This window comes from Phodopus roborovskii, unplaced genomic scaffold, assembly GCF_943737965.1.
Source record: "Phodopus roborovskii unplaced genomic scaffold, PHOROB, whole genome shotgun sequence".
Taxonomy (NCBI): Eukaryota; Metazoa; Chordata; class Mammalia; order Rodentia; family Cricetidae; genus Phodopus; species Phodopus roborovskii.
Genome location: NW_026126636.1, coordinates 9,766,610 through 9,794,130, shown reverse-complemented (window position 1 = coordinate 9,794,130; position 27,521 = coordinate 9,766,610). Strand labels below are relative to the sequence as shown.

General features: G+C 57.8%; 2 protein-coding genes across 5 annotated transcripts; one reads left to right on the top strand and one right to left on the bottom strand.

Annotated features, from left to right (window-relative positions):
• Positions 1–924: 924 nt before the first annotated feature.
• Znf296 (zinc finger protein 296) lies at positions 925–4,989 on the top strand. Its single transcript, XM_051207601.1, has 3 exons — positions 925–2,034; positions 2,374–2,517; positions 3,961–4,989. The coding sequence occupies exons 1-3, from the start codon at positions 1,776–1,778 to the stop codon at positions 4,935–4,937; spliced, it is 1,380 nt and encodes a 459-aa protein (XP_051063558.1). The 5' UTR covers positions 925–1,775; the 3' UTR covers positions 4,938–4,989.
• Positions 4,990–5,392: 403 nt separating this feature from the next.
• Clasrp (CLK4 associating serine/arginine rich protein) lies at positions 5,393–26,869 on the bottom strand. 4 transcript variants are annotated; one of them, XM_051207590.1, is made up of 21 exons: positions 26,742–26,869; positions 25,611–25,730; positions 18,756–18,853; positions 18,265–18,366; positions 18,020–18,099; positions 15,725–15,809; positions 14,823–14,971; positions 14,043–14,139; positions 12,685–12,763; positions 12,528–12,601; positions 11,780–11,821; positions 10,338–10,553; positions 9,977–10,246; positions 8,967–9,218; positions 8,535–8,574; positions 8,223–8,283; positions 8,029–8,087; positions 7,906–7,952; positions 6,279–6,385; positions 5,698–5,722; positions 5,393–5,503 (listed from the first exon to the last, which is right to left on the bottom strand). In XM_051207590.1, exons 2-21 carry the CDS (start codon positions 25,707–25,709, stop codon positions 5,461–5,463), a joined length of 2,025 nt encoding a protein of 674 aa, XP_051063547.1. In that variant the 5' UTR covers positions 25,710–25,730; positions 26,742–26,869; the 3' UTR covers positions 5,393–5,460. The 4 variants fall into 4 exon arrangements, 2 of the variants coding, with proteins under 2 accessions (XP_051063547.1, XP_051063548.1); XM_051207591.1 differs by having other exon boundaries at positions 6,279–6,361; XR_007835941.1 differs by lacking the exons at positions 5,393–5,503; positions 5,698–5,722 and having other exon boundaries at positions 6,279–6,361; positions 8,531–8,574.
• Between the last annotated feature and the right edge of the window lie 652 nt (positions 26,870–27,521).

Genomic DNA, 27,521 nt, shown 5'->3' with positions numbered 1-27,521 from the left:
TTGCCAGGAAAAGAAGAGAAACTGGAAAATGACTGAAGGTGGGAGAGGGCGTCAATGCCACTTCCAACAATGCAGCAGAGAAAATTCTTATCTGAGGGAAGTTTCAGGGGCTGGGATGGAGGCACGGGGGATTGCAGGCTGCACTTTATTTGGTTTTAATGGATAGCAGCATGGGATTAGGAAGAAAGCGGAGGTAGAGGATTTATTTTCTGTTTGGCCTCAACCCCTCCCAGGCCCCTGGTACCAGAAGGAGCAACAAACTTCAAAGTTACCAACAGACCCTCCAGAGTGTTCCTGCCTGCCTCTCCTTAGTCCTGAGTGCTCAGGATCCTGGCTCTCCTTGATTCACTCACAAAACTCAGATCTTCAAATTTATTTACAAGACAAGCTCTCCCTAGGTGGATCCCAGTTGGCCCTGCAGCTCATTATGTAGACCAGGCTGGTCAGGAATTCCTGGGCAATCCTGCCTCTGACACTGGAGTAGAGCACCAGGGTTATGGAGTGTACCACCACCAAAATCAGTTTGGTTTTTTGTTTGTTTGTTCTTTCCAGTCAGGGTTTCTCTGTGGCTTTGGAGCCTGTCCTGGAACTGGCTCTGTAGACCAGGCTGGTCTCCAACTCTCCGAGATCCGCCTGCCTCTGCCTCCCGAGTGCTGGGATTAAAGGTGTGTGCCACCACTGCCCAGCTTTGTTACTTTGCTTTGTTTTCTTTAAGAAAACATTTATTTTTTGGCAGGGTCTCGTTAGCCCAAAGTAGTCTCAAACCCCCTCCATAGCTGACTAAACTTGGCTTTGAATTGCCTATACTGCTCCCACACTCCCTATGCTGAGATTGCCAGTTTGCAACGGCTACCACTGTCTTCCCAGGTTTCCATTCTGCCTGGCTTGCTCATTCCTGGTACAGGGGGAGAAAACTGAAGCCCTTTGGGGGAAATCCTGCCCCCTGCCCAGCTTGATTTTGCCTCAGGGCAATCAGCCTCCATATGCTGTGAAATAACTGTAGGTGGCCTTGCATTTGTGGTTCTCAGCCTCCTGGGTTGCAGGGCTTACCAGAAGGCACTGGGGTAGTGGTGGAGGTAGGAGCCAGGTTATAAGTATTATGGAATGGTTTCTTCGTATTGTGGGTGTTCCAGAAATGGGGTGCCGAAGCCTGGGGAAGGCGCTTGTCGGTAGGGTGTTTGCTTAGAATACAAGTTCTGGGTTCAATGCCCAGCACTACATAAGATAGGTGTGGTGATGTACCCCTGTAAAACCAGCTCTGGAGAGGTGCCGGCAAGATCCAAAGGTCGACGCCATCATCTGTTATTTGTTACTTAACCAGTTTGGGGTCAGCCTGGGCTACTTGGGACCCGTCTTAGAGACAAAATAAAACTTAGAGAAAAAGGAAAAAAGGGAGACGAAGAGTTGAAGAGTGAAAGTGTCTTAGAATACTTCCCATGTAGTAAGAGGTGTCCACTACTCCTCACTTGGTGTATGAGAGGCGACACTCCCGAGCCTCAGGTATCACCAGCGCTACGGTGGATTTGAGAAGCGCTCTTCCCACTGGCGTGAAATCGACTCCTGCGGAGGGGACAGTTTGCGCCTTGGTCCCGGGGGCATTGGACTGGGCCAGGAGGTGGGGTTTGGCCGCGGCGACTGGCCCGCCAGGCCCCGCCCCCAATGGGCGGAGCCTCCGTAGGACCAGCACGTGTAAAAAGTTCGGCGCGGGTCTCCGCGGGCCACTCACCTGAGCGTCCGGCCGCCGAGCGCGCTGCCTGGACTAGCGCCTTCGCCCCATGTCCCGCCGCAAGGCCGGCTGCGTGCCGCGCCGTGTAGAACCCCAGCCCGACCAAGACGACATGGAGACGCCCGAGCTCGTCATTGATGTGAAGCCAGAGCGCGATGCGGGGGCCTTGATCCTGGGGCCCTGGTCCCCGAGGGACACGTCCATGCCGGAGCCCCTCGGCCCCGAGGGTCGCCTGGACACCGCCCCGCGCCCCTTTGGCGCGCGCAGCCCGTGGGCCCCGTGGATACCGCTGAATCCTGAACCTTCCGGTGAGTCCGCAGCCTCCGTCCCTGTGCGCATCGTGACCCTCGGGTGGGTGCCTCTGCCCCGGGGCCCGCCCGGCGTCCCCGGCCCTCGCCCCTGAGTGTATCAGGTTCCTCGGGTGGGTGCCTCTGCCCCGGGGCCCGCCTGGCGTCCCCGGCCCTCGCCCCTGCGTGCACCGGGCCCCTCTCTGGTGGGTACCCCTCCCCTGGGGATAGCCCGGGACGGCCTGGCCTCCCTCAGCTCAGCCTTCGCCTCTGACCTCCGGGCTTCCCCTCTTCACCTTGGAGCCCTCACCCCTAGCCGGGCCCCACCCCACCACTCACCACCCGCTTCCTCCCCTGCAGACCGCCAACCCTGGACCGACAAGCACCCAGATCTGTTGACCTGCGGCCGCTGCCAGCAGACCTTCCCATTGGAGGCCATCGTCGCTTTCATGAACCACAAAAAAATGGGCTGTCAGCTCCCCCAAGGCGGCGGCCCCTTTCCAGGTAAGTGATTCTGAGTGCAGTGCCCCCCTCCGACCCAGAGCTGAGCTTCCTGCCCTGCGGAGAGGGGGCTAAGGTGGACAGATGGGGCACCGAGCTTTACTTCCCCTTTCTCCTTGCTCCCCTTAGGGTAGAACCTAGGCGTGGCCTGGGCTTGCCTGTCCTAGGGCAGGGACTAGAGGTAGGGCGGGGGCTGGGCAGCGGAGGAAGGCCACCCACAAGGTGTGGCCAGCCCCAGAAGACCAGGCCGGGGTTTTGCCATACACCCCAATTTGGTTTCACTTCTCCTTCCCCACGGACAGAAATAACTGTCCAGGTGGCTGGACCAGGGCTGGCGGTAGTAGAGGGACTCGGAGAAGGTGGGGACAGTGGCCTTGGGGAGAGGGTTGGAGGCCCGCAGGAACTGAGTTCACCACCCCCACCGTGTTTCAATCCTTATCAGGCAGTTCAGAGCCAGGGAAGAGGCTTCTGGTGTGTTCCCTTGCTGGGATCTCCCAGCTGAGTGCTGGGAAGCCCCTGGTCAGGCGTTGGATACTCAAAAGAGCCGTAATATGGAGGAGGAATTAAAATTAGAGTGGTGCTTGGTCCATGGAGTGAACTGGCTGCAGGACTTGATCTGAACTTGAATTTCCAGCCCCCCTCATGTGGTGCTTGGCTGGAAGCTGGGAAATGGAATTATATTTAGGGGTGGACCAGGGAGGGTCTATAATCCAATCGCCTTTAGTTTGAGGGCGGGGCTAAGTGGAGTCACTGCTGGGCTTAAGGTTTTAGATGTCGTCTCCCCCTGACCTAGGCCGCTGGTATTACTGGTCTTACAGACCCAGCTACTTGTGGGTGAACTTTTTTGTTTTTTTTTTTTTGAGACAGGGTCTCCACATAGCCCTGGCTGTGCTGGAACTCTATGTAGACTAAGCTGGATTCCAACTCAGAGACAGAGATCCTCGTGCCTCTGTCTGCCCATTGCTGGGATTAAAGGCCATTTATTTCCACCACCCCCGGCTCAGATGTGGGTGTTTTGGTCTCTTAGGCTCAGCTCAGGAAGCTGAGTCAGCTAGGGAGGAAGGGTCTTGAGTTTGACAAGTTTCTGCTCAGCCTTGGCCATAAAGGGTTCCCTCCCACCCAGGATTTGGTGGCTCTGGGAAGTGTCCTGTAGTTGTACACCGTGGGTCTAGAGAAAGCATCAAATTTGCAATTCAGCGCTAGCCCAGCTCGCCAGAAGGCACCTTACCTTGTCTGTGCCAGGTCCCAGCTCTGAGGTTTCATGCTAAGATCTGCTTTTCAAGCCCCTGTCCCGATCCTTCCTGGCCTTGCTGACGTCCCTCCCCCTAATGTGGAACAGTTTAGTTTTGGAGGGCAGCATCTGTCTCACTAGGAAGCTGCTGGGCTGGTTGATGCTGCTAACCATCCTACCAGCACTGATTCCCTACCCTTCACTCCCCTTTCTAGAATCCAAGGAGCTGAAGGCTCTGAACTGCCTAAGATGTGGTAGACAGTTTGCCGGAGCTTGGAAGCTGCTACGCCACGCCCAGTGGGATCATGGGCTATCCATCTACCAGACAGAGTCAGAAACCCCAGAGTCCCCGTTGCTGGGCCTGGCTGAGGTGGCCGCGGCCGCCTCCGCAGTGCCAATGGTAGGGCCAGTTGAGGACAACAAGCCCCCCGTGGTGAGCAGCGCTGCCCGGCAGAGCCCCACCTGTCTGGTGTGCAAGAAGACCCTCAGCTCTTTCAGCAACCTCAAGGTGCACATGCGCTCCCACACTGGGGAGCGGCCCTACGCCTGCGACCAGTGTCCCTACGCCTGTGCCCAGAGCAGCAAGCTCAACAGGCACAAGAAGACCCACCGGCAGCTGGCACCGGGGAGTCCCGGCACCCCTGCCGCCAGCAGGGCCGTCTCCCCGGCAGCCCCTCCAGAACCGGCTGACCACGCAGCTGCTCCAGCCAGCACACTGCCACAGCAGGTAGAGAAGGCAGGAGCTGCGGCCACAGCGGGGATCCAGGAACCCGGAGCTCCTGGCAGCGGGGCTCAGGCTGGCCCAGGTGTTGCCGATGACTGGGGAGCCACCAGAGTACAAAGGACTGACCCCGCAAAGAGTGACAAGAGTGAGAAGGCGACTCTCAGGAAGACCCCCAAGTCCACAGGCAAGAGCCGCGGGCCTGGGAGCAGCTGTGAGTTCTGCGGGAAGTGCTTCGCCAACAGCAGCAACCTGACCGTGCACCGGCGCTCGCACACGGGAGAGCGGCCCTATGCCTGCGACCAGTGTCCCTACGCCTGCGCCCAAAGCAGCAAGCTCAAGCGACACCAGCGCATGCACGGTCTTGGGCCCGGCAGCACCCGATACGAGTGCCCATACTGCTGTGTGCCGTTTGGCCTACGGGCCACGCTGGACAAACACCTGTGGCAGAGCCACCCGGAGATGGCCTGAGCACAGTCCTGCCACCCCCTAACCCTTCCCTTTGTGTGAATAAACCATCCTCTATTTATTCATGTGCCTGGACTCTGGCTTTCCTGGGGTATCTGGGGTGGGAGGCTCCCCCTTCGTAGTGTGGATGCCTGGACAGACCGGTTTGGAGTGGGGGTGAGTGCCCTGGGCACCGGAGGGCTGGCACAGAAAGCCGCGCTCCCGGTTCTTGGTGTGGGTGAGGCCAGGGGCCGGGCAAGGGCAGGGCGAGGCCTGGACCTGTCACCAGAGGCCCCTGGGTGCAGTCCAGTCCCAGCCCGTCATCCACTGGCCCTGTCCGCACATGCCACAGTCTGGGCCCTTGACTGGATTGGCCCCTGCCTCCTCACAGGCCCCACGCACCACACCCTGAAGGCTCTGCCGCACCTGCAGGGGCCCTGGGCTGCATCTAGGCTCCCGGACAGCAGGCAGCAAAGGGCTTTAAATAATGTTAGCTTTTATTTCACTACAGGAACCCAGAGCGTCGCCGTCCCCACTCAGTCTCCACCTAATGCCTGTAGTGGGGGCTTCGGGACCTGGACCTCGAGCGCCTGCAGAGAAGGGAGACAACTGTGAGGGTGGGCTGCTGGGAACCTCCCTCCCATGCACACATGCACCAACATGCCTGGAGACTGCTGCTGAGGAAGGAGTGTCTTCCCTAGGAACAGGTCCAGCCCACCAAAGGAAGGGCACAGGGGACTTCCCGGGGGCCAGGGTTACCCCAGTAGCTGGGCCAGCAGCTCACCTTCGAGAAGAACTGTACTCTCGACCTGAAAAGAAGAAAAGGTCGGTGACGCCAGCCAGCCTCCGCTGGGCCACCCTGTCCTCACCCTTGCAGGCCACCTGTGTGTGCCTTGTTTTGAGACCGGGTCTCACTGTGCAGCCTCTGCTAGCCTCAAACTGGCCATGTAGACCGGATGGGCCTCAAAACTCAGACAGATCCTCCTGCTTCTCCCCAGGGCGTACACCACAACCTGGCTGGTTTCTGACATCCTGAGTACTCTTTCAAACGAGAATCTCCTGTGTCATCTACACTACTCTCAAACGCCAAAACACGTGACCCCCCTGCCCGAGACTCCGCAGTTTTGTGTGTGGAGGCAGTGTGCGCCTATGTGTCTCAATTGTAGCCCAGGCTGACCCTGAATTTGGCAGGAACTCTCCAGCCCCTCCTCACTACCAGGTCACAAGTGTACAGGATTTCTCCGTGTAACCCTGGTCCCTCGCCCTCTACCCCCGAGGGCCGGGAAGCAGGCTAAGTGTCACCACACACAGCTTTCTTTCTAATGGCTCTGAGAATGGCACCGTAGGGCCCGGGGAGGCACTCACTGTAGCGTGGGGAGGGTGAGCGGCTCTGGCGGCTGTACTGGCGTTCCCATTCTTCTCTCTCCTTCTCCCGTCTTTCTCGCTCCCTGCAGGGGGAGAGGGGAGGCAACCAACAAGGAGGGGTGAGCACCTGCGGGGCTCTACAGCGCCCCTGCTGGGACAGACTGGAATCCCATGTCCCCTGCCGGGAAAGCCAGGCCTAGTCTGTTGCCTATCCAGTGCCGAGCAGGGCAAAGTGAGGCCCAGAAGACAGGAAAGAGGCAGACAGCGAGGTGAAGCCATAGGCAAGTGGGCAGTGGTAACAGAAGCCAACACAACCGGTGGACAGAAGTCCCTGAACTCCTCCCTGGAGTCTGTCTGTGTAGCTCAGACTGGCCTTGAACTCACGACACTCCCGTGTTGGGATTACAGGTGGGAAATGCCATGCCTGGCTGCTTCTTCCACCTGACAGCAGCCTCCAAAGCTGCAGAACAGCTCGGCAGTGAGCCCATGTCTGTCGTTAGCTTGATGACCTGCATTCCATGCTCAGGTCCTGCACTGGAAGGAGTCCTGCTATCTGGGAAGCTGTCCTGTGACATCCGCGAACCCACACCGTGGCAGTGCCCTGTCTGGCCGTCTCTCCTGCTCTGCCTCCTCCCTGTTCTTACAGCTAACCAGGCATGCTGCTTCATACCTGTAATCCCTCAGTTGGGAAGACAGGCAGGAGGATTGCCGTGAGTTCAAAGGTAGTCTGGGCTACACAGGGAGTCCCAGGCCACCTATCTCAAAAAAGGGGGAAAAAAGCTGGGTGCAGTGGCGCACACCTTCAGTCCCAGCACTCAGGAGGCAGAGGCAGGCGGATCTCTGTGAGTTCAAGGCCAGCCTCCAAAAGGTACAGAGAAATTCTGTCTCAAAAAAACCAAGAAGTAAAAAAGGAAAGAAAAAGCAAATAATGTGTTATGACATGAGAAATGATAAAGCGGGAGGGGTAGGCCCTCCCTCCCCCTCTCCCACAGTTCAGTTCAGGCCATCCACATGCCTGCCTAGAGAGAGGCCATCCCATCACAGAGAAGAGCAACTCAGATGCGAGAGCCTAATGTAGCCCCCCCCCCCCAGCACGGACGAGAAAGGCCAGACAGGGCCAGGCCCCCATCCCCCTCCGTGTCCATACACAGTGTGACAGCCCAGGCTCTTCCTAGGGGCCCTGGGCAAACGGAGGACGCGGGTACTGATCCTAGCTGCCCAGTGTGGTGGCTCCTGAGGGGCTGGTCCACTTCAGGCTCCAGGAGGATGCCACCCAATCAGAGTCTTAAGACCCCAAGCCTACATAGGCCCAGAGCTCTGAGCACAGCTCAACATATAACGCAGGAAAAGGAGAAGGGAAAAGCCCCGGCCAAAGAGATCCACCACGGGCCGGGCTTCACTTCACCACTCACTCAAGTACCGAGCACTTAGGTGAGCTGCCAGGTGTGGGGAGGCCGGAGTTCGAGGGCACCGAGTTCGAGGGCACCGTTCAGACAGAGGGGCCTAGGGCCACCGGGGAAGGAGCTGCCTGGACAAGAGGACTGGGGGACCAATGCAGGAGCAGGCGTGGGGGCCGGGGTGGGCACTCCTGCCAGGGGGCTGGGTCTACCACAGGTCGGGGCCTTACTTCATGCGGATCTTTCGGGCCATGGCGCGCAGCTCATCCTCACGCTCCTGCAGCAGAAACAGCTGTGAGGGGTGGCGCGGCCTCCCACTGCACCAGAGTGCCCCGCCCGGAGCCCGGCCTGACCTGGCGCTCATGCTCCTGCTGTATCATCTTCTCCTGGGCCGCCTTCTTATCCGCCTTGACTGTGGAGCAAGGATGCCAGGCTGAGGGCTGTCCTCACAGCCCCACACCCAGCCCGGCCCGCTCAGGCAGGCGCAGAGGTCAGTCCACTCTTCCCCACGGCCGGCCGGGGCAGGGTGGATGGAGGGCGGACTTACACTGGCGGTTGAGAGCCTTCTGCATCCGCAGCTTCAGCCTCTCCTGCGGGGTCAGCTTGGGCTGCGGAGAAGGGGTGAGATAGGCCTGGGTGCCCAGAGCTCGCCCCGCCCACCTCAGCCAAGAGCCTGGGACTTGGGGGCCAGCTGGAGCCCGTGGGAGGCAGGGGTGGGACTTAGTTTGCCTGGGTGGCCCCTCCCCAGGCCCTGGGCTGGCTCTCCCCTCCCCCTGGGCCCCCTGCAGGCCCACCGGGCCCAGCTCTGGACACTGCTGCTGACGGGAATTAGACGGGCGAGTTCCAAATTCTTACTGACTTTGGCAGCTCCTGTCTCTTTACCAGCGGCAGGTTCGGTCCTGGTTGGGAGGAAACGGCAGTGCTACTCTTACCATAGGCCTCGGGACTGCCATCAGAAATGAGCCCCAGACCCCTCAAGACGCGTTCCTGACCCGCAGGACCACACCCCTCTCTGACAACCCACCCAAGCCAAGGCACTGCCCCTACAGTTCACACACCTCCGGGTTCCATCACGTACTCACCTTCCCTCCAAAATGAGCCCCGCGGGGGCCCCCTCAGTTCCTGCCTGACCCCTACTCTTTTTTTTGTTTGTTTGTTTGTTTTTCGAGACAAGGAGTTTCTCTGTATTACTTTGGAGCCTGTCCTGGAAAGCGCTCGGTGGACCAGGCTGGCCTCGAACTCACAGAGATGTACCTGCCTGCCTTTTGCCTCCCTTGGCCTCCCCACTCACTTTTTCAGCTTCTCGCCCACAGCAGGGGACGCTGCTGGCCTGGTGAGCTTTTCCCTCGGGGGCGATGGCGAGTGGCTCTGGCTCTGGCTGTGGCTGCGGCTTCTGCTGCGGCTCTGGCTTCGGCTTCCACTACGGGTCAGACTGCGGCTTCGGGAAGGGCTGAGGGACCAGCTGCTGCGGCTGCGGCTGCTACTGTGGTGCCTGGGGCCCCGAGCACCCCGCTTATAGCGCTCACCTGAACGCGAGCGGCTCCTAGGAGTAGCAGAGCGGGGCTCTGAGGCCCCAGGGACCTACAGGAGGTCACCGTTTCCACGCCCACGGGCCTCCCACAAGGTTGAGAACACCCAGTCCACGTCTCCCCATACTTCCGCCAGAGCGCCTCAGCTGCTCCCTGGACACATTCTAGAACAGGGCCAGCGCCCCACACGAGTGCGCAGGACACATTCTCGGTCTCACCCTGGTGCTGACTTCCCGGGTGGCCCGGCTCAGGGTACTCAGGAGCCTCACTTGGGTCCACACATTTGCCCCCAAGCCCTGGCCAGGCTGCACAGTGCCGGAGTCCCCGCCTGGGGCGCTAGTGGGATTCAGGTTGTGACAGGCTCCATTCCCCTCCCCAGCCTTTCTCCTGTGGTCGGGCTGCAGGAAAGTCTCAGAAGCCAACTTCCAAGTCTGTAACAAACCTGCCCTGGCTGACAGTGCTTGCTGTCAGTACTGAGTGGCCACAGCTATCAGGAAAACACGCACTCAGCCTCTCTAGAGCAATAGGGACGAAGGAGCCGGACTGTGCCTGGCAGTTAATGACCCCAGCAGCTCCCACAGCTGATACCGACTAGGAGGCTGGCAGTGACATTCCGACAGCACATACCATCAGTAGGGCCAGGGGCTACCCGCCCCACCCCGTTTTTCGGGCACATACTCCACCTGCTTCCAACCAGGCGCTTGCAGGAAAAAGAGCGGTCTGTCCCCAGCCTGCACCCTCACAAATGCACGCGCACCCCCTGGGCACCGACCTGCTTCTGCGGCGGGGCGCGTAGCCGCCACGCCGGGCTGGGGAGCGCGAGTAGCGGTGTCCGTCGCGGGAGCCGCCTTCCGAGTGCCGCCTTCCGCGGCTGCGGGAGCGCGAATAGCGCCGGGAGCGGGATCGGGACCGGGACCAGGACCGCGAGCGGGAGCGCGCATGGCGACCAGAGCGGTAGTAGCCGCGGCGGGAGCGCGAGCTGGAGCGCGAACTGGAGCGGGAGCTGGAGGTCCTGGAGGCGGAGGACGAGGAGGAGCGGCGGCTGCGGGAGCACAGGGCCATTAGCATCACTGCCCTAGAGGGCCCGCCCCTCCTCCCGGCGGCTAGCGGGGGCGCACGCAAGCGTTACCGACCGGGCGCTGGCGTTGCGGCCTGGAGCGGGGCCGCCGGGCTGGGGGGGCGCGGGGGGCTTCCCGGGGGCAGCCCCCGATGCGGCAGCCGCGGCGGCGGCGGCAGCTGCCTCCTCATCGCTGCCCCCGAAACTGGTGATGAAAGTGATCTTCTCTTCGCGACCTGGGCTCGGGGAGCGAGAGCGGGAACGGGACTCAGAGCTGGATTCTGAAGGTGACCTGAAGCCAGGGAAGGGCAGAAGGAAGGCAACACTCAGAGCTTCAGCTGCACCAGGGCCCTAGTAGGTTGTGTGAGTTCGAGGCCAGCCTGGTACACATCCATAAGGAGGTCAAGGCCAGCCAGAGTTACATAGAGGCCTTGTCTCAAAAATAAATTAATTATGGGGGTGGTGGCCTTTAATTCCAGCATCTGGGAGTTCGAGGCCAGCCTGGTCTACATAAGTGAATTCCAGGACAGCCTGTTTTACTGAGAAACCTTGTCTCGAAAAACCAACCAACCAACCAACCAACCAAATATGTATGTATGTATGTATGTATGTATGTATGTATGTATGTATGTATGTATGTCTGTCTGTCTGCAGCTGTAGAACTCACTCCTCCAAGCTGTCCTTTTATCTCCAGCCCCTTGGCACGTGCACTGCACCCACAAATTTAATTTCTCAAACCCAGAAAGTGGGCTTGGGGGTGAGCCTTTGATTCCAGCAATGAGAAGCCTGAGGCCAGCAGTTCTCTGAGTTCGAGGCCAGCCTTGTCTACATAGAGAGCTCCAGGACAGCCTGGGCTACACAGAGAAACCCTGTCTCAATAAACAAAAACAAAGAAAAGAAAATGCCTGGCTTTATGTAGCCGATAAAAATGAAGGGCTGGATGTAACTCAGGGAAGGCTTTGCCTATGCAAGGGGCTCTGGGTTTCAACCCTACAACAGCAGCAAATTCAATGAAAATGTTGCAGTCTTCCTGTTTAACCAGGAGAGTAAGTTCTCAACTATGACATGTGGTTTAATTTCGTCCTATCGACACTGGGGCCTAGTGGAACACCCTTTCAAGCAAAGTAGCAACCCAACAGCCCCCTGGCCCCACCAGGCCCCACCCTCGGCCTTAGGAGAGCTGCAGGAGGAAGTTAAATTGGACTGGCCTCTACCACCCAACAGCCTTGGACACCCACACCCTGGGACCTGCCCCACGCTTGCTGGGCCCTGCCAGGCCTGGTTCTTCTCACTACTTCTGGGAGTCAGGGTTAGAGACACCCGATCTCCACACCCCTTTATGCCGTATTGTGTGTATCACAAGCCCGTTCTTCCAATAACTCAATAAATAAATGGAGAGTCTGAATTAAAAGAAAAAAAATTAGGAAAACAAAACTGATGTAGATCCACAGGATGCCACAGACCACAGGATGCCATTTGCAACAGGGGTGACCCAAAAGGCTGGCCGCTGACACTTACCGTTTATAGGGGTCATAGGTGGGACTGTCCCGGCGGGCATAACTGTGGAGACAACAGGAAGGACAATGGAGGGTTGACTGGGCTGGCATGAACTTGGGCCTACCCCACCCAGCGCTGCAGACTGCGCACCCTGCCTGATTATGGGGGTGCCGCATCTGTAATTAGCACAGCACCGGCTTTCCGACCCACACTGCAGGCCGCTTCCCCATGATAACGGGTCCCCGGCGGCGCTGGTGAAAACAGCAGCAGCCTAACTTAACTCAGAGATTCTTTTCAGGAACTCTGACTATTCAAGGAGAGGAACTTTCAATCGTTTCCTTTGTCAGAGATTTGCCTAGGGCCACTAGGCAAGACTCCTCATCTGCAACTGCTCCACCCGAGCCCGGCTGCAGACTTCCACATGGGGCGTGGCCCAGGCCCCTCTCCCAGGAGGTGAGGGCCAGGAGGTAAGGGCAGAGGGGCCTGGGCCATGCCCCACTCCCCACTTTCCAGAGGAAGACACTGTAGCTAGAAGGAAGGAGTCACTATCTAGCCTCTACAGTGGTGACACTGAATAGCTTGTGACTGGGGCCCGGAGTTCTGGCCACGGTTCCTCTAGCCATCCCCTCCTGTCCACTCCCCAAGAGTCGCCAGGCCAGCAGGGTTAGAGGGGCACAGGGCAGAGAAAAGCACCCACAAGCCTCCATCGCTACCCCTCACTATTAACTGTCATTCCGATGCATCATCACGGCCAGGGGAGAAATCCTACCTGGGAGGGCTGATCTTGCGGCCCCTCAGCCGCTTCTCCCGGAACTCTCTTCGCTGTCGCCGGGAACGCCGGCCCTGGGTAGGGAGTACCAGGATGGTGAGGAGTGCATCCTCACTGGAGACACACTTTTGCCCTCTTCACCCTACCCAGACCTCACCGAGTACATGGCTTTCTCCTCCTCCAGGGCCTTGGCATGCTTGATGGCCTCTGCCTCCTCCTTGTCTTTCCGGAGCATCCTGCAGAGGGAGAGAGAACCAGCATGGAGGACACAGGTCACAGAGGGAGCTGAGCCCTGGGAAAGGCAACAAGGACAGCAGGGACCTAATGTCACTCTGTGACTCTTGCATCCTTTCAGCTGAGTGCTGTGCGCACCTGCATTCCCCTGCCCTTTCTTTCCTTTTCCTGCCCTCCCCTTTTTACGGGCTCCTGTTCTGTAGCTCAGGCCGGCCTGGAACTTCCTACCTAGGCTGGCTTTGAACTTAAGACCTTCTTACCTCAGGCTCTGTACTGCAGGACCACAGGTGTGGCTACCACACCAAATTTCTTTGATACAGTCAAAAGATTTTATTGAGCACCTAAACAATGTTTTTAAGTTTGTTTTATGTGAATGAATATCTTGTCTGAAAGCGTGTTTGTGTATCACACGTGTGCCTGGAGCCCAGGGAGGAACTGGGTATGAGGCACCACGTGGTTGCTAGGAACCCCATCACAGCACAACCTCAAGCACTCTCTTTCAGAGCCTTCTGAGAGACAGGTGCCGGTTTAGGAGGGCAGAGTTCAGTACTCGGGCCTGGAGAGACGGCTTAGAGCTTAAACACAGCTACTGCTCTTACAGAGGACCTGAGCTCAGTTCCCAGTACCCACATCTGACAGCTCACAGCTGCCTGTACCTCTAGGGCCTGGGGATCTAATCCCTCTTCTGGCCTCCGCAAATACCAGGCCAGCACATGATACATAGAACTGGCTACACACAGGCAAAACACTCAAATACATAAAATTCAAAACACAACAAAACCCAGAACCGGCCACCCTCAATCCCAGCACTCAGGAGGCAGAGGCAGGTGGATCTCTGTGAGTTTGAGGCCAGCCTGGTCTACAGAGTGAGTTCCAGGACAGCCTCCAGAGCTACACAGAGAAGCCCTGTGTTGAAAAACAACAATAACAACAATCACTGTGCCACAGGGCTCTGGGTTCAGACTCGGGCAGGGACCTGGGACTGATCCATAGGTTCCACACAAAAACAGTTTCTGGTCTGTTGGTGCCACTGATGTAAAGAAAGCTCATGGTAGGGCAAGACCTGGTACACACACAGGCAGAGGCCGCGACTCCCACAGCATGAGCGTGTGAAGATCTAGTGGTGTGCCACTAGAGGGTGCTGTCCCCACGGAACCTAGTAGCTTCCAGGTCACAGTGTGGCAGGAAGTTCTTGAGCACAGTTCACAGGCTGAGGACAGCAGAGGGGTGGGTGCCTCGGAGGCCAGGCCCACGTGCACGGGCACCAGTCGGCGGCCTCACCTGACAAAGTCTCCGTCGGCCATGCCGTAGGTCGTGGCCTGCTTATTGAGGTCAGCCACCTGCTCCTGGTTCAGCTCGTCCACGTCCACCTCCACGTCTGCACCAAGAGAAAGGCTGTCAGGGACCCACGCCCGGGGAGGACAGCACAGCTGTGCTAGCTCAGCTGAGGCCCAAGCTGGGGCTTGGCCAGCACAGCTCACTGCACAGCAGGGACAAGGAGAGGGTGGGTGGGTGTGGATGGAGTGCAGGAAAGAAAGAGAAGACGGGAGGCAGGAAGGAGGGACGGACATGGGGGCATCAGAGCCGCACAAGGAAGGAGGGCGGGAAGGACAGACGCGGACATCAGCTCTGCCTGAGGCAAAGCCCACATGCACACAGGGGGGGAGGGTGGAATGGGAAGGGAGCAGTCGCAGGCACACAGTCTTCTCACTGGGGACTTCTGGGAGGGATGAGTGGCAGATGCCGGGGAAATGAGGGACAGACAGCTCTAGAAAAGAGGAGGACTCATTTCCCAGAGCAAAGCAAGGCTGACCCAGGTAAGGAGGAAGAGCCACCTCCTCGGTGGGAAAATCTTATAGAAACAGTGCCCAGAAATGAGGGGGGCAGGGGACAGGGACAGAGAGGACTGGGAGGGGGACAGGGAAGCAGGGGGAGGCTGAGGCCCTGAAGCTCGGGCAGGGGAAGGCCTTGTAAGCACGGGTACCCCACAGAGGCTGAGGGACGATACACAAAACCGATGCCCAGGGGCTGCAGGTGGGGAGGGCAGAGAGGGGACCCCACCGATGTCGGGGATGACCTCATCTTCATCCGAATTGCTCTCCTCCTCGGCTGGTGACTCCTCCTCCTCTGGTTTCTCGGCCACCTTCTCGACCTCGGCCACAGTACTATCTTCATAGGTGTAGCCGATGGAAGCCTTCTTCTCGGCCAGCCTGGGAAAAGAGCCACAGCCAGGGGCTACCCAGCAGAACAGGGCCACAGGCAAGGCCTACGATGGATCCTGGGTCCTTGGCAACATGAGTCCACCTACCCTGTTCCAGTCAGGCCTGCCAGCCTGTGGCCTGGGCCTTCCCATTCCTGCCCTGGGCTGCAGCCTTGCCCATGGTGGCTTACTCCTGTTGGGAGGCAAGCCTGCCTGTGCAAGCTGTAAGTCCCATTGAGTACAGAGCCCAGAGTTATCTTGTGCAGGGTGCGCCCACTCTGCTTTCGGGGGTCATACTGAGAGGCCACTGTGATAAGCCCAGCACCCTACCCTGAAGGCGCGGTCTGAGTGTGGGAAGTGCCTGGGCGTGTCAGGACGCAGCCCACATGGTGGGTGGTCCCAGGCCTGATCAGGGCTCCAACTACAGTGTCCAGCCAAGCTGGCTTTTCAGACAGCTGGCAACCCTGGGCTAAGGCCCTGGGGCCTCTGCAGAGAGACGGCAGCGTTTCTGGTTTGCAAGCTCAGTGCATGCAGGCGCTGGGGAGAGTGCATGGCAGCCTGTCACACATGTCCCTCGCACCTCCTGACTTCAGGCTGACTCCAAGGGGCTGCCTGCCCTCGGGCCTCCCACAGGCCTCACGCCACTCTGCAAGAGCCCGCCCTCTGCACAAACAAGAACTGTACCGAGGCCCTGCTCCGGGAGCCTGAGGCGGTGGGGTGGGAGGGGCCGGCCCCCACCCCATCACACAAGCCTCTGACTCACTTCTTCTTCTCGTCCTCGCTGGGTCTCTGCAGGCCTCCGTACAGTTCATCAATGTAGATCTGATACAAGCACTGTTCCTCCGAGACTGGCAAGGAGAGGTCAGAGGTCAGCATGGCCAGACACATGTGGGCGGGGTGGGGAACCAAGATGGTGGGGGGCAGCCAAGGCAGGGTCCCCTATTTCACATCACCCTTCTGTCTGGAGCCCAGGTGGCCTCAGGATCCAGCACTGGCTAGGTGACCCACCCGCCCTGTGATCTTGTACCTCAGATCCCTCCCCCCGTCAGACGGGATCCCTGACGTGAGTACTTGCGACTTAGGGGCCCTACTGCCACCGTGGAGCCTGTCTGGCCCCAGAACCACATGCATGTCCTGAAGTGTTGATATCATCCGGACCCCACTGGCCACCGCACCATGTGGCCCTGCGGTTTGGTGACTTGGTTTGTATTAATGGGGTGCCGGATGATCATGCTCCCCTACGGCCCCAGCTCCCGCTTCAGGAGCTTCCCAGGGTACTGAGCCAGCCCTGGTCTAATTCTGACTTGCTCTGGAGCTCAGGAGCTCTCTGTTTAAAGTAGGGAGGGTGTGAGACTGTGCATGCCGGGCAAGCCTCCACCATCGAACTACATCCTCAGCCATCACCTTCAGACAGGGTCTCACAAAGTTATTGAGGCTGGTCCAGGCCAGCCTTGAACCTGAGCCCCCCGCCCCAGCCTGTGCACTTCAGCTTTTCTATCTGTGGCACTGGTGTCTGGGCTAGGTAACAACACAGCAGGTTCTTCCTTGGCCGTGGCACACACCCACACCCACCTCCGACCTCTGAGCATCCTAATCCTAATCCACACCTCCCTTAGGCTCAGCAGAAAGCATGGATCTACCCAACTCTGCCTTAGCTCCCTTCAGGAACGCTTAGCAAGCTGACTCTCACGCTACCTGGGTTGGTTCTTACACTGTTCGTGTGACGATGTGGTGGCCCTCTGGCCCCAGCACAGTACAGCACACACCGCTTAGAGGAGCGGGTGAAGGACTAAGGGGAGCCTGGCTCTAGCTCCACGGTGACAAACCACAAACTTTGCCGAACCCTTCAGCAAGACCCTACGGCTTCACTGGCTTCAAGAATGTGGCAGCTTCTGGGACTGCTGAGTCTGCATGCAAGGCACCTGTGTCACCTGAGCAAGGCTTGCATGTGTGATCCCCTAACTCTCAAGCTGACCCCTGGAGCTGCCACCCAACACTTCACCCAAAGGAAAACGACACCCGCCAGGAAAGGCGTTTGTGTGCGGATGACCCTGGCCACCGGTGCCCACAGGGAGCGAGCTCTCCATGCTTAGGCAGAGGCAGGCAAGACCACAGGGAAGGGGACCTCATTTCCACAGACACCTGAGTCTCACTGGGCAGGGGGACCATGAGTTTCAGGCCAGCTTGGGCTATAGAGTAAGACTGCATCCCAAACAGGGAAAGAGTAGGGAAAATAACCCGAGGTCTAATGATGTAGCTGGATGGGTGAGCACGCCCCCTAGCGTCTGTGTGTGGCCCTGGATCATCCCCAGCACAAAGCACTACAGGGAAAAGGGAAATGGAGGAGTCCGCTGCCCTGCAGGAAGCCATGCACGGTCACAGGTGCAGTTCCGCTTTGTGTTTGCGAGGCTAAGAGCAGAACCAGAGTCTCAGACCGGACACGCACAGGTCCACGCATGCCGTGTGTACAGGGACAAGGCTTGCAGGTGGAGGTCAGGGGACAATTCAGGAGCAGGGTCGCCTGGCCAAGCCCAAGTTGTCAGGCTTGCATGGAAGGTTTTCCTAACCACTGAGCCAGTTCCCTGGCTGACACCCAGAGCCTCACACATGCCACGTGCCCAGCTACATGCAGGTGTGCCCAGATGACCTGACAGAAAAGCCTGCCCGTGAGGATCTGTCCTCCTAGGGAAGCCCAGGGGGCAAGTCCTCGCCTTCTGGAGTCCCAGCGAAGGCCAGACTTGGCGCGTCTAACTAAGGGGCTCAACACCGGGACAAAACTGTCAGAGGCTCTGCTCACAACAGACGTTTCCTCCGGCGACCCTCACCCTTTCCCTTCCTTTTTAGGAAAGGACTCTACACAGAGTCAGAGGGAAGGGATGGGAGGTGTCTCTAACCACGGAGAGCCCTGTGTCAGTTTCATGGACAAAGGCCCAGAAGGGGAAGAGGGTCCACACACTGGGACAGAACCACGGGCGACCAGCAGCAAGTACCTGGGTGAGCCTTGTCTAGGTCGTCCAGCCTCAGGCCCCCACGCCCCACGCCCCGCCCCGCCACTCACTGCCGGCGAAGTCGTTCTGCACCAGGCCTCGGTACCGCTCGTAGTTACATTTCCGCTCGTCTGACTCCTGTTCCGGGGAGCTTTGGGGGGTGGGGGGGGTTAAAGAGAAGGTGAACCAAAGCCCCAGCCATCAGGAAAAGTGGGGAGGCTTCTGGCTAGAGGTTGAAATGGGCAAGGCTCCTTTCTCCCAAGAAAGGGGGCGCGTACGCTGGGCATGCCGGGCAGCCCAGCCTCAGAGGACTTACATGGTGGTGAGCAGTGGGGGGGTGTAGTCGGGGATGTGGTCTAGATGTGCACGGACATCGAAGCGGTCGATCATGTTGTTGGTGTCCCCCTGCCAGGGCATCCTGAGGGAGGTTGAGGGACACGACTCAGAATCCAAGCACCCGGTCCCCACCGCCTCAAGCCCGACCCCTCACTCTCATCTCCAGTTTCCAGGTCCCAACAGGCCATCCATTGGCTGGCCCTCAAACTGGGACCCCACTTCTCAGGGCCAGGCGACAGCAAGGAACTTAAACCACAGCCATCCCGAAACAGGCCCCTGTGGGCCTCAGTCAGCCCTGAGACACCCCCCACCCTGACCGACCGGCTACATAACCTGTCAGGCAGTTAAGTTCACGTGCACGGTCCTCCCAGCCTGGTTACACAGAACTCTGTCCTTACCCAAGCCCCTACTGCAGACTCTAGAGCCCAAGTCCCTTCTGACACTATGCCGCCCCCTGCCCAACAGCCTTACATGTTCACAGGGCTCTCAGCAGCCAGCGCAACAGCAGAATCCAGGTGAACCTTGCAGGCCCGGCCATGCACCTGCAAGAACTGGGCGGGGTCTTTCTTCTGCAGGGAGGAACAGGTCGGAGGTCACCAAGGAGCCAAGGCCCACCACACCTCCACAAGCAGGCTAGTGGTCAGCTGGCCTCTGGATCAAGTCCCTGGGCCATCCTTACAGGCGAGCCAATAGGCACAGCCCGAGCCTCAGGGACGGGGAACTGCGTCCTCCCAGGCGTGGCCAGCAGCGCTGAACTCTGCTCTAGCTGAGGCATCCTGCCAGCCAGCCTCTCCCGCAGTTACTTGGGAAACTGAGGCAGGAGGATTACAAATTAAAAGCCGACCTGGTAAGGTATTACCCCTAACTCTCCGTGCCCGTCCCAGGCCATCCATCTGAAGCACAGGGTGAGCAGAGCACCGGACCTGCAGCAGACTCTGGGGCAGGAAGCTCACACAGCAAGAGCAGAGACACATCTGCGGGCCCCAGGGAGACACCAGGCAGACAAGGTCCCGCTCCATATGCACCAGGGTGTGGAACTGAAGGCAAAGAAACTCAGTCCCACCCTAGTTAATCTGGGCTCAGGCTGTAACCGTGGGACAGTGCCGCCCGACACACAGGAGGCCCTACCTCCAACCTCGGCACTGAAAGAAAACTGAGTGGATTAAAACGATTAACAAAGAGCTGGGCACAGAGGCAGAAGCAGGCGGAAGGGTCTATGAGTTTGAGACCAGCCTGTTCTACAGAGCTAGTAGTTCTAGGACCGCCAGGGCTAGAGAGAAACCCTGTCTGGAAAAACAATAAACAGATAAACAAACAAGCCAAAACCAGGCCCCCAAAAGGATACCTAAGCTGGAGACTCCCCAGTCCATCAGCCCCAAGAGGGCTAACAAATACATAGCATCACAAAAGCACCATGGAGAGCATAAACCTGGCTGGAGGGATGGCAGAGCCCTGGCCTGACAGTTCCCAGGACGAAATCACATCAACCAGGGAGAGCCACAGGAAGGGGCTCTATGATGTACCATAAACCTCCCATAGTCTGCCACAGTACAGAGCACGCGCTCTGACCGGCTCCTGCTGTGCATGGGTCAGCCTTGCGTGGAGTGTGTGGCTGCCCTGTACTCTGCAATGTTTTCCTTGTCCCGGCAAAGCACGCGCTCCTCTCCCCAGAGGAGGGGCCTCTGCATGCTCTGGGTGCCTCACTGACTCTGCTCTCCTGGGCCTCTCTATTACGCCCAGAAAGTTCCAGAAAGTCTGTGCTACTGTTCCTCTTCAGGTCTCCTTCTAGAGCTTTCCCAATCAGCCCCACATCGATGCCCTCCGTGGCCACTTGTTTTCTCCAGGGTGCCTACCAGCACCTGCAATTCCAGCTCGTTCCAAGCCACCAGCCTCCCACAAGAACATGAAGCGGAATGTGCTCCCAGGGGGCAGGGTCTGTTTTGCTCACTGCTGGATCTGTCCCCGGGGCCTGGTCTCCACAGGGCTCTGGGGGACTGTAAATCAGGCAAGAGTAGCATAGTCCTCCCTCCCTGCGGGGCTCAGCCTCCCAGGGCACTCCCTCACTTCCCAGTTCCCTGCCATTGTTTGTCCCCTACCCCCCAGCAGGGAGCAGATAGGCTGGTGCAGAGGCCCAGAGCAGCCACAACTGGGCACCACCCCACTCATCTGACAGCCCGGCACTGGGCTGGCAGGACTCAGTTCTCCGGGTGGTGCACGCCTTTAGTCCCAGCACTCAGGAGGCAGAGACAGGAGGATCTCTGTGAGTTCGAGACCAGCCTGGTCTACAAGAGCTAGTTCCAGGACAGGCTCCAAAGCCACAGAGAAACCCTGTCTCGAAAAACAAAAACAAGCAAACAAGCAAAAAGACCCTCAGTTCACTGTGAGGCTGACAGGCCAGAGGGCCTACCCAAGCAAGCACAGATACAGATGGGTGGCTGTGGAATCAAGTTCTCTGGCTACCCTGAACCTGGCTGCCTCCTTCAATTCCTCAGGCCACACAGCCTCCAGCAAGCCCGACTCTAGGGACACCAGGTACAGCATGGAGTCTGGCAGGCACACAAGAGCCCCTGGAGGGATCTACATCCTAGATGTGACAGGCACAGAGCTCCGGGCATGCCTGCAGGAAAGCCAGTGAGCCAACCTAACAGCCAGGCTCTAACCTCAGCACTGGCTGTGAGGACATTCCCCCACTCAATCTCTGCAACCCGGAGACATCCACTTCCCACTGAGGCATCAAGCAGAACTTAGTATGACCCCATATGGGCCTAAGTCCTTTCTAATTTGTTTATTTTTCCCAACTTTAGGGTAATTGCTATTGTGGTAGAAAGCACCTAACATAGATCCTACGCTCAACCATTCATTTTAACTTTTTTTAACTCAGGGCCTCACCCACGCTAGACAGGTACGCTCCCACTGACCAGCGCCCCAGCCCAGCCCTTAACCGTGTAAGCACACAGTGTAGAAGCAAAGCATCAGCCAACCCTGATCTCTCTCTCTCTCTCTCTGTGAACTATGCTGCCCATCTCTACCTTGGCCTCATCTTGCAAAGTGCAAATTCTACCCACTAAAGAATGCCCCTCCCCCTCCCTGTCCCTAACAACCGCCATTCTAGCTAAGGGTCATCACCTGGCCCGCAGGCTCAAGCTGCACCACATGATATGGTCTGTTTGGTTGGGGACAGGGTCTCACCACATAATACTGTGACCAGGAACTCACAGACCCAATTGCCTCTGTCCGCAGAGTGGGGCACTGTTTCACGTCACATTGGGCGTGAGGATAAATGGCCTTCGGTGCATGCACAGAAACTTTTGTTTTCGCGTTTTCACATGTGTGCACGTGTGTGGGTGTACCCGCACTCGGAGGCCTCAGGCTCACATCAGGAATCACCCTCCATCACTCGCACACCTGGTTCACTGAGGCAAGGCCTCTCAACCAAACGTCAAGCTGCCTGACAGGGCTGGCCTGGCTAGCCAGCTTCTCTGGGATCCAGCCTCTGCCTTCTGGAGGCGTAACTACAAGCAGGCTAGCATGCCTACCGTCATTTCATGGATCCTAGGGATCTGAAGTCTGGTTCTCACGCTTACGTAGCAAGTGTTTGAAGGACTGAAACACTGCCCGGCCCACCCTTACTTCATCCACTCATCCATCCGTAGACAGCGAGGTTCTTCCCACTCTTGGCTTTGTGAGCTACACTTCCGAGAACTAGGCCCTACAAGCCTACCTAAGATGCAAACTCCAGGCTGAGGGTAGAGCAGGAATCATCTCTCTCTAGGCTCCATCCCTGCACCAGAGGTAAACAAATCAACTGAATCCATTCTTACCAACCAGGCTACAGTGCCTCTGAGCTCAGATGGGTCAGGAGTGTGCGCAGGCATCTCTCCATCATTCACTGCCTCCCTGAACTCTCCAGCACATACCAGTGGAGGCCTGCGGTCCACAGCTCAAGCTCCACCTCTAAGGTTCACAGTTCAGTGTAGGGGGACATCCCTGGCTTCAACAGCGACTACCTTATACGCACAGGGCCACTGCTAACAAGAGTCCAAGGGGGGCCTGGCCCAGGAGAGGGCCAGAGGGAGGCGTGTTTATGTCTCACCTGTGCGTCAACAAGGGATTGCATTTCTTTTTCTCTTTTCCTTCGGACAGTCTTACTGTGTAGCCCTGGCTGGCCTGGAGCTTGCTATAAACATCAGGCTGGCTTCAAACTCAGATTCCACTGCCTTTGCCTCACAAATGCAAGGGTTAAAATGTGCACCATCATGATGTCCTGTAGATTACATTTCTTCTTCTTCTTCTTCTTTTTTTTTTTTTTTTTTTTTTTTTTTTTTTTTTTTTTTGAGACAGGGTTTCTCTGTATTGTTCTAGAGCCTGTCCTGGAACTCACTCTGTAGACCAGGCTGGCCTCGAACTCACAGAGATCCGCCTGCCTCTGCCTCCCGAGTACTGGGATTAAAATTAAAGGGGCGCACCACCAATGGCCGGCAAGATTGCATTTCTTTACCCAAACTACTGGACTGATTAGTGAAGAGGCATGGAGGTATGCACTTGTAACCCTAGCACCTAGGAGACTGAGGCAGGAGGACTGTGAGTTGGAGGGTGGCCTGGGTTACACTAAATCCCAGGCAGCCTATGCAATTTAGCAAGATCCAATCTCAAAAAAAAAAAAAGGAAGTTGTCAAGAATAGGAACAATGACAGAAACGTCATAAAACTTGAAGAAAAGCAGCAGTCACTAAGAGTGATCAGGGATGACAGATAAACTCACTCAGGCAGCCACCCCACCCCATCCCACCCCACTCCCCCTCTCTGCCCCAGCAGTCACCAGCAGTGGCCAGGCCATCTCTGGAAGCCAGGCTCCACACATCCGCATGCAGATCACATGACTGCCCAGGACACTGGCTGCGTGTGGCTCACATCACAAAGAGCCCCACAGACACTTGCTATCAGGCTCTTCCTGTCACCAGTGAGGGGCTGGTCCTCATCACCATCGCCATCAGGAGCCTGCACACCCCTTTCCAAGCTCTCTGTGGCATCCATCCATCCACTGGTTTGAATCAAAACCCCACTGTACCCAGCAATACCGGGGAGTTGGGTCTGTTACTTTCCCTTCTGTGCATGGGGGTGGTGTTGCCTAGGCAAGCACTCACCACCCAGCCACATCCCGGCCCCGAAAGTTAACCCTTCCTGAGCAACAGCTACACAAGCTGCTCCACACAAGCTGTGTAGCCACCACCTGCCCACTCAGATATTCCTTCCTGGCTCGGGAAGCCAAGGCCACTTAGACGGCTCTGACGCTTGCTAAGAATCTGACCAGGTTCCTCTTAAAGCTGCTGCCATAGAGACAGTGCTGAAGAAGGCCACAGACAGGGATGCTGTCTGCCTGGCTGTTCACATCGCCCCCAGGAAAACCCCCAGAACACCCAACGGGTGAGTGTATGCAGGTCTCCACACCCACCCCTCCAGTGAGCCCCTGAACAGGCACCCCAAGGGCACCTCACTTCTGACCTAGACCGCCCTCTCCCAATCTATGCACGTCTACTTCCCCGAGGGTGAATGGGCTTGGGGGACATTCAGGACAACAGGACAGGAGCCAAGGGTCACAGGGACACATGCAGAGCACTCCCAACAACAGACACAAGAGCCTCCCCCCCCCATCCCCTCCTCTCTGCTGGGCGGAGGGAAGTCACAAGAGCTGGAGCCTCCACAGCTCTCACAAATCAACACAAACTTTCCGGAGACAAAAGAAAAACTTCTGTCCTGTTAAAGCCACTTGTTCGTATTTCACTACTCTGCTACAGCCAAGATGATTCCACAGACTGCATCAATTTGCACGCAGAAGGAAACATTAGGCAACAGAGGGATAGCCAGGAGGCCAGGATAACCTGAAATCGGGAGCCAGGCAGACCAAGGAATGGGGTGGATCTGGAGAAGTAAAAACCAAACTAAGTCCCTGCCTAGAATCCCCCAGTGAGGGGCTGAGGGCGTGGCTCAGTGGTAGAGCCCCTGCCTAGAATCCCCCAGTGAGGGGCTGGGGTGTGGCTCAGTGGTAGAGCCCCTGCCTAGAATCCCCCAGTGAGGGGCTGGGGTGTGGCTCAGTGGTGGAGCCCCTGCCTAGAATCCCCCAGTGAGGGGCTGGGGTGTGGCTCAGTGGTGGAGCCCCTGCCTAGAATCCCCCAGTGAGGGGCTGGGGTGTGGCTCAAAGTTAGGGTATCTGTTTGGCATAAGCCCTGCCCTGCCTTCCATTCTCAACACCTCCTGGGGGTTGGGAACTGTAGAGGTCATTGAAAGCTATGGTCAAGAGCCTGGCCTTCTCCCAAAGACAGTCAGGGGCCATAGAATAGTGAGCAAGGGAGGAGCAGGGTCAGTTTTGCACTTCAGGAAGACCTGTCTAGTCTGCTGGACGGTCTGCAAGGGACAAGACAGAAGGAAGCGGGAAGGGAAGGGAGGGGCTGGGCAGTGACCCTACAGGGATGCAATCCAAAAGAACTGAGCCAGGTGAGCAAGTGTCCTTTCGAGCTTGGGGGGAGAGTACCCACAACAGGCAAGCGTTACACAAAGTCAGGCATCATAAACCAATGCCCATCTGTGGCGGCAGATACGGAAAAGGCTGGCGAAGGCATTCAAGAAAGCCACGGAGAGGGCGGCAGAGGCCACAGGAGCCTTTTCGGCCAAAGCATGCGGTTTGTTGGGGGTTCTGATGTTGTTTTGTTTTGTCAGGAGGAAAGTCTTATGTCTGGAGCTGCAGTCTTCCATATTTTGTTTTGTTTTGTTTTTCAAGACAGGGTCTCTCTGTGCAGCCCTGGCTGTCCTGGAACTCGCTCTGTAGACCAGGCTGGCCTCGAACTCACAGAGATCCACCTGCCTCTGCCTCCTGAGTGCTGGGATCAAAAGCGTGCACCACCACTGCGGGTTAACAGTCTTCCATCTCTAACACCAGTTTCGCACGGGAGCTGCACCAGACACAGCAGGCTGGCCCGAGCAGTTCTCCCCAACAACCAGACTGAAGAAATGGCTATCCGCCGAGTGCAGCAACATACACCTGCAACCCAGGAGGCACAGGCCAGGAAGACTGAGCATGAGCCAGCCCGAGTTACATAACAAGGGACTCAAAAATAGACGACGGGGTGCCGTGTAGCTAGGATGGTGGAGGGCTTGTCTAGTGTGTGCAAAGCCCAGAGTTCTACCTCCAACGCCCCAGGAAGCCATCACAGTGGACAGAAAAGGAAGACAAGGAGGCTGAAGAAACAGGACTCTAGCCCTGCCATACTCCCCAGCCCTGGGCCCTTCCCTCTGGAGCCCTCCCAGCCCACGGTGAAGTCTGGCCACTCACAATCTTCTCATAATACTCCCGACGCCGCTCTGCCCTCTTCTTGTAGTCCACCATCATGCCTCGGAGTTTCCGCTCATGCTTCCGAGCCTCGTGCCACATCGTGGTGAGAGGCCTCTCTACCTGAGGGACGAGGGAACCAGGTATGTCAGATGGACAGTAAAAACCACAGGGGCACAGCCGCAGCCCTCTAGCAAGTGAGTGTCAACCCTGGCGGCTTCAGAAGAGAGGCTACGTGGCAGACCGGGAGGCTGACCCAGGTGAGACCCTCTCCCGGCAAAGGGATTATCCTAGATAATCCTAAAGTCCAGATTGAGGAATACGAGGTAGGCAGCACCTGGATGGTTAATGCAGACCCGTCTTGACTTTAAGTCCACCGTACATGGGGAGAGCTTGCTTTAATTAAGAAAAAAAGAAAGAAAAACTGGGCAGCGTTGGTGGTGCACGCTTTTAATCTCAGCACCAGGATGGCAGAGGCAGGCAGGTGCCGGTGTCTGGGGCCAGCCTGGTCTATGTAATGAGTTCCAGACTAGCCATGGCTACTCAGTGAGGTCCCACCTGGGGAAAGTATTGTAACTTTTGGAGTGAAAGCAGTGTCTGAACCTGAGCTGCCAGGGCTGGGCTCGTAGGAAGAACCCCAAAGATCCTCTGCAGAAGCCATGCATGGGGGGGGGGGAGGCTGCCACAGAGTAGTGAGATGAAGGCTGGTGGGGGAGGGCAAGATTCTCCCAAGCGCGGCGGCCATAAGCTGGGGGTGGGGGTGGGGTGAGGCCAGGTGAAGGGCGTGGACGGGGGATGGAGATGCTCTGGAGGCTGAGGTCTAAAGCCGGGACGTGAAGCGGGCCAGGCATGCAGGTGAAACAGACGAGAGCGGAGGCCGGGCGGACGCGAAGGGCGAAGGCAGGGGCCGAGCTCCGTGCGGGAATCGGGGTCCGGGCCGGGCCCCACAGCGCGGACTCCGGCCCGGGGAGGGGCGAGGGGCGCAGCCCGAGGCCTGTCAGGACGGAAGCGGGCGGGGCCGCCCTCGGGGCCCGGTGGACACCCACGGCAATCCCGGGGACGCCTCGGGCACGGGCGAAGCCCGCCTGCCACTGCTCGCAAGCCGGGAGGCCGGGGTCGGACGCCTGCACTCACCGGCTGGTCGCCGCCTCCCACTGCCGCGCTCGCGCGCGCTCACGACCCACACCGGAAGCGGAAGTCAAAGGTTGAGCGAAGGAGAGAGGCGGTGCTGCACCGAAGGCACTTCCGCCGTCGCGAGGGAGGGGGAATCTGGGCGGGGCCTGCGGCTGTGGGCGGGGCCTTGTGGGTTGGTCCGGTTTGTGGGCGGGGCCTGCAGAGTGGCACGATTCCCAGGGGCCGCCCGCTGGCTTGCAAGGGAAACACACAGCATTCCAGACACGTTTTTTTGTTGTGGTTCTTAAAGATTTACTTATTCTAGGGACTGGAGAGGTGGCTAAGCGGCCGAAACACTGGCTGTTCTTCCAGAATTCCTGAGTTTACTTTTCAGCACCCAAATGGCGGCTCACAACAGGAGTCTGTAACTGTGGTTCCACGGGATCCAATGCCCTCTTCTGGTGTGCATACACGTAGAGAAAACCCCCATATGCATAAAGTACGTAAATTAAAAATCCTTTTAAAAGATTTCTTAGCCAGGTGCACACCTTTAATCCCAGCACTCTGGAGGCAGTCAGGGGAATCTCTGAATTTGAGGCCAGCCTGGTCTACAAGGTGAGTTCCAGGACAGCCAGGGTTGCTACACAGAGAAATCCTATCTTGGAGATTTAATGGATATGCCTGAGTATAGGTAAATGTCCTTGGAAGTCAGAAGAGGCTGTCAGATGTGCATCAGTCAGGGTTTTCTAGAGTAACAGAAGGTTTTCTAGAGTAACTTATAGAAGGAATCTCTCTACATAT

Bases quoted from the DNA above. Each gene is read 5' to 3' on its own strand.
- Clasrp (XM_051207590.1), bottom strand. From the start codon at position 25,709: ATGTGGCACGAGGCTCGGAAGCATGAGCGGAAACTCCGAGGCATGATG. The intron at 14,140-14,822 runs GTGGGGTCCCCT...CTCTTGGTGCAG, and splicing joins TGAGGTCATCCCCGACATCG to ACGTGGAGGTGGACGTGGAC. The intron at 8,575-8,966 runs GTGAGTGGGGAG...CCTCCCAACCAG, and splicing joins GTGGGCGAGAAGCTGAAAAA to GACCGAACCTGCCGCTGGTA.
- Znf296 (XM_051207601.1), top strand. From the start codon at position 1,776: ATGTCCCGCCGCAAGGCCGGCTGCGTGCCGCGCCGTGTAGAACCCCAG. The intron at 2,035-2,373 runs GTGAGTCCGCAG...CCTCCCCTGCAG, and splicing joins GCTGAATCCTGAACCTTCCG to ACCGCCAACCCTGGACCGAC. The intron at 2,518-3,960 runs GTAAGTGATTCT...TCCCCTTTCTAG, and splicing joins AGGCGGCGGCCCCTTTCCAG to AATCCAAGGAGCTGAAGGCT.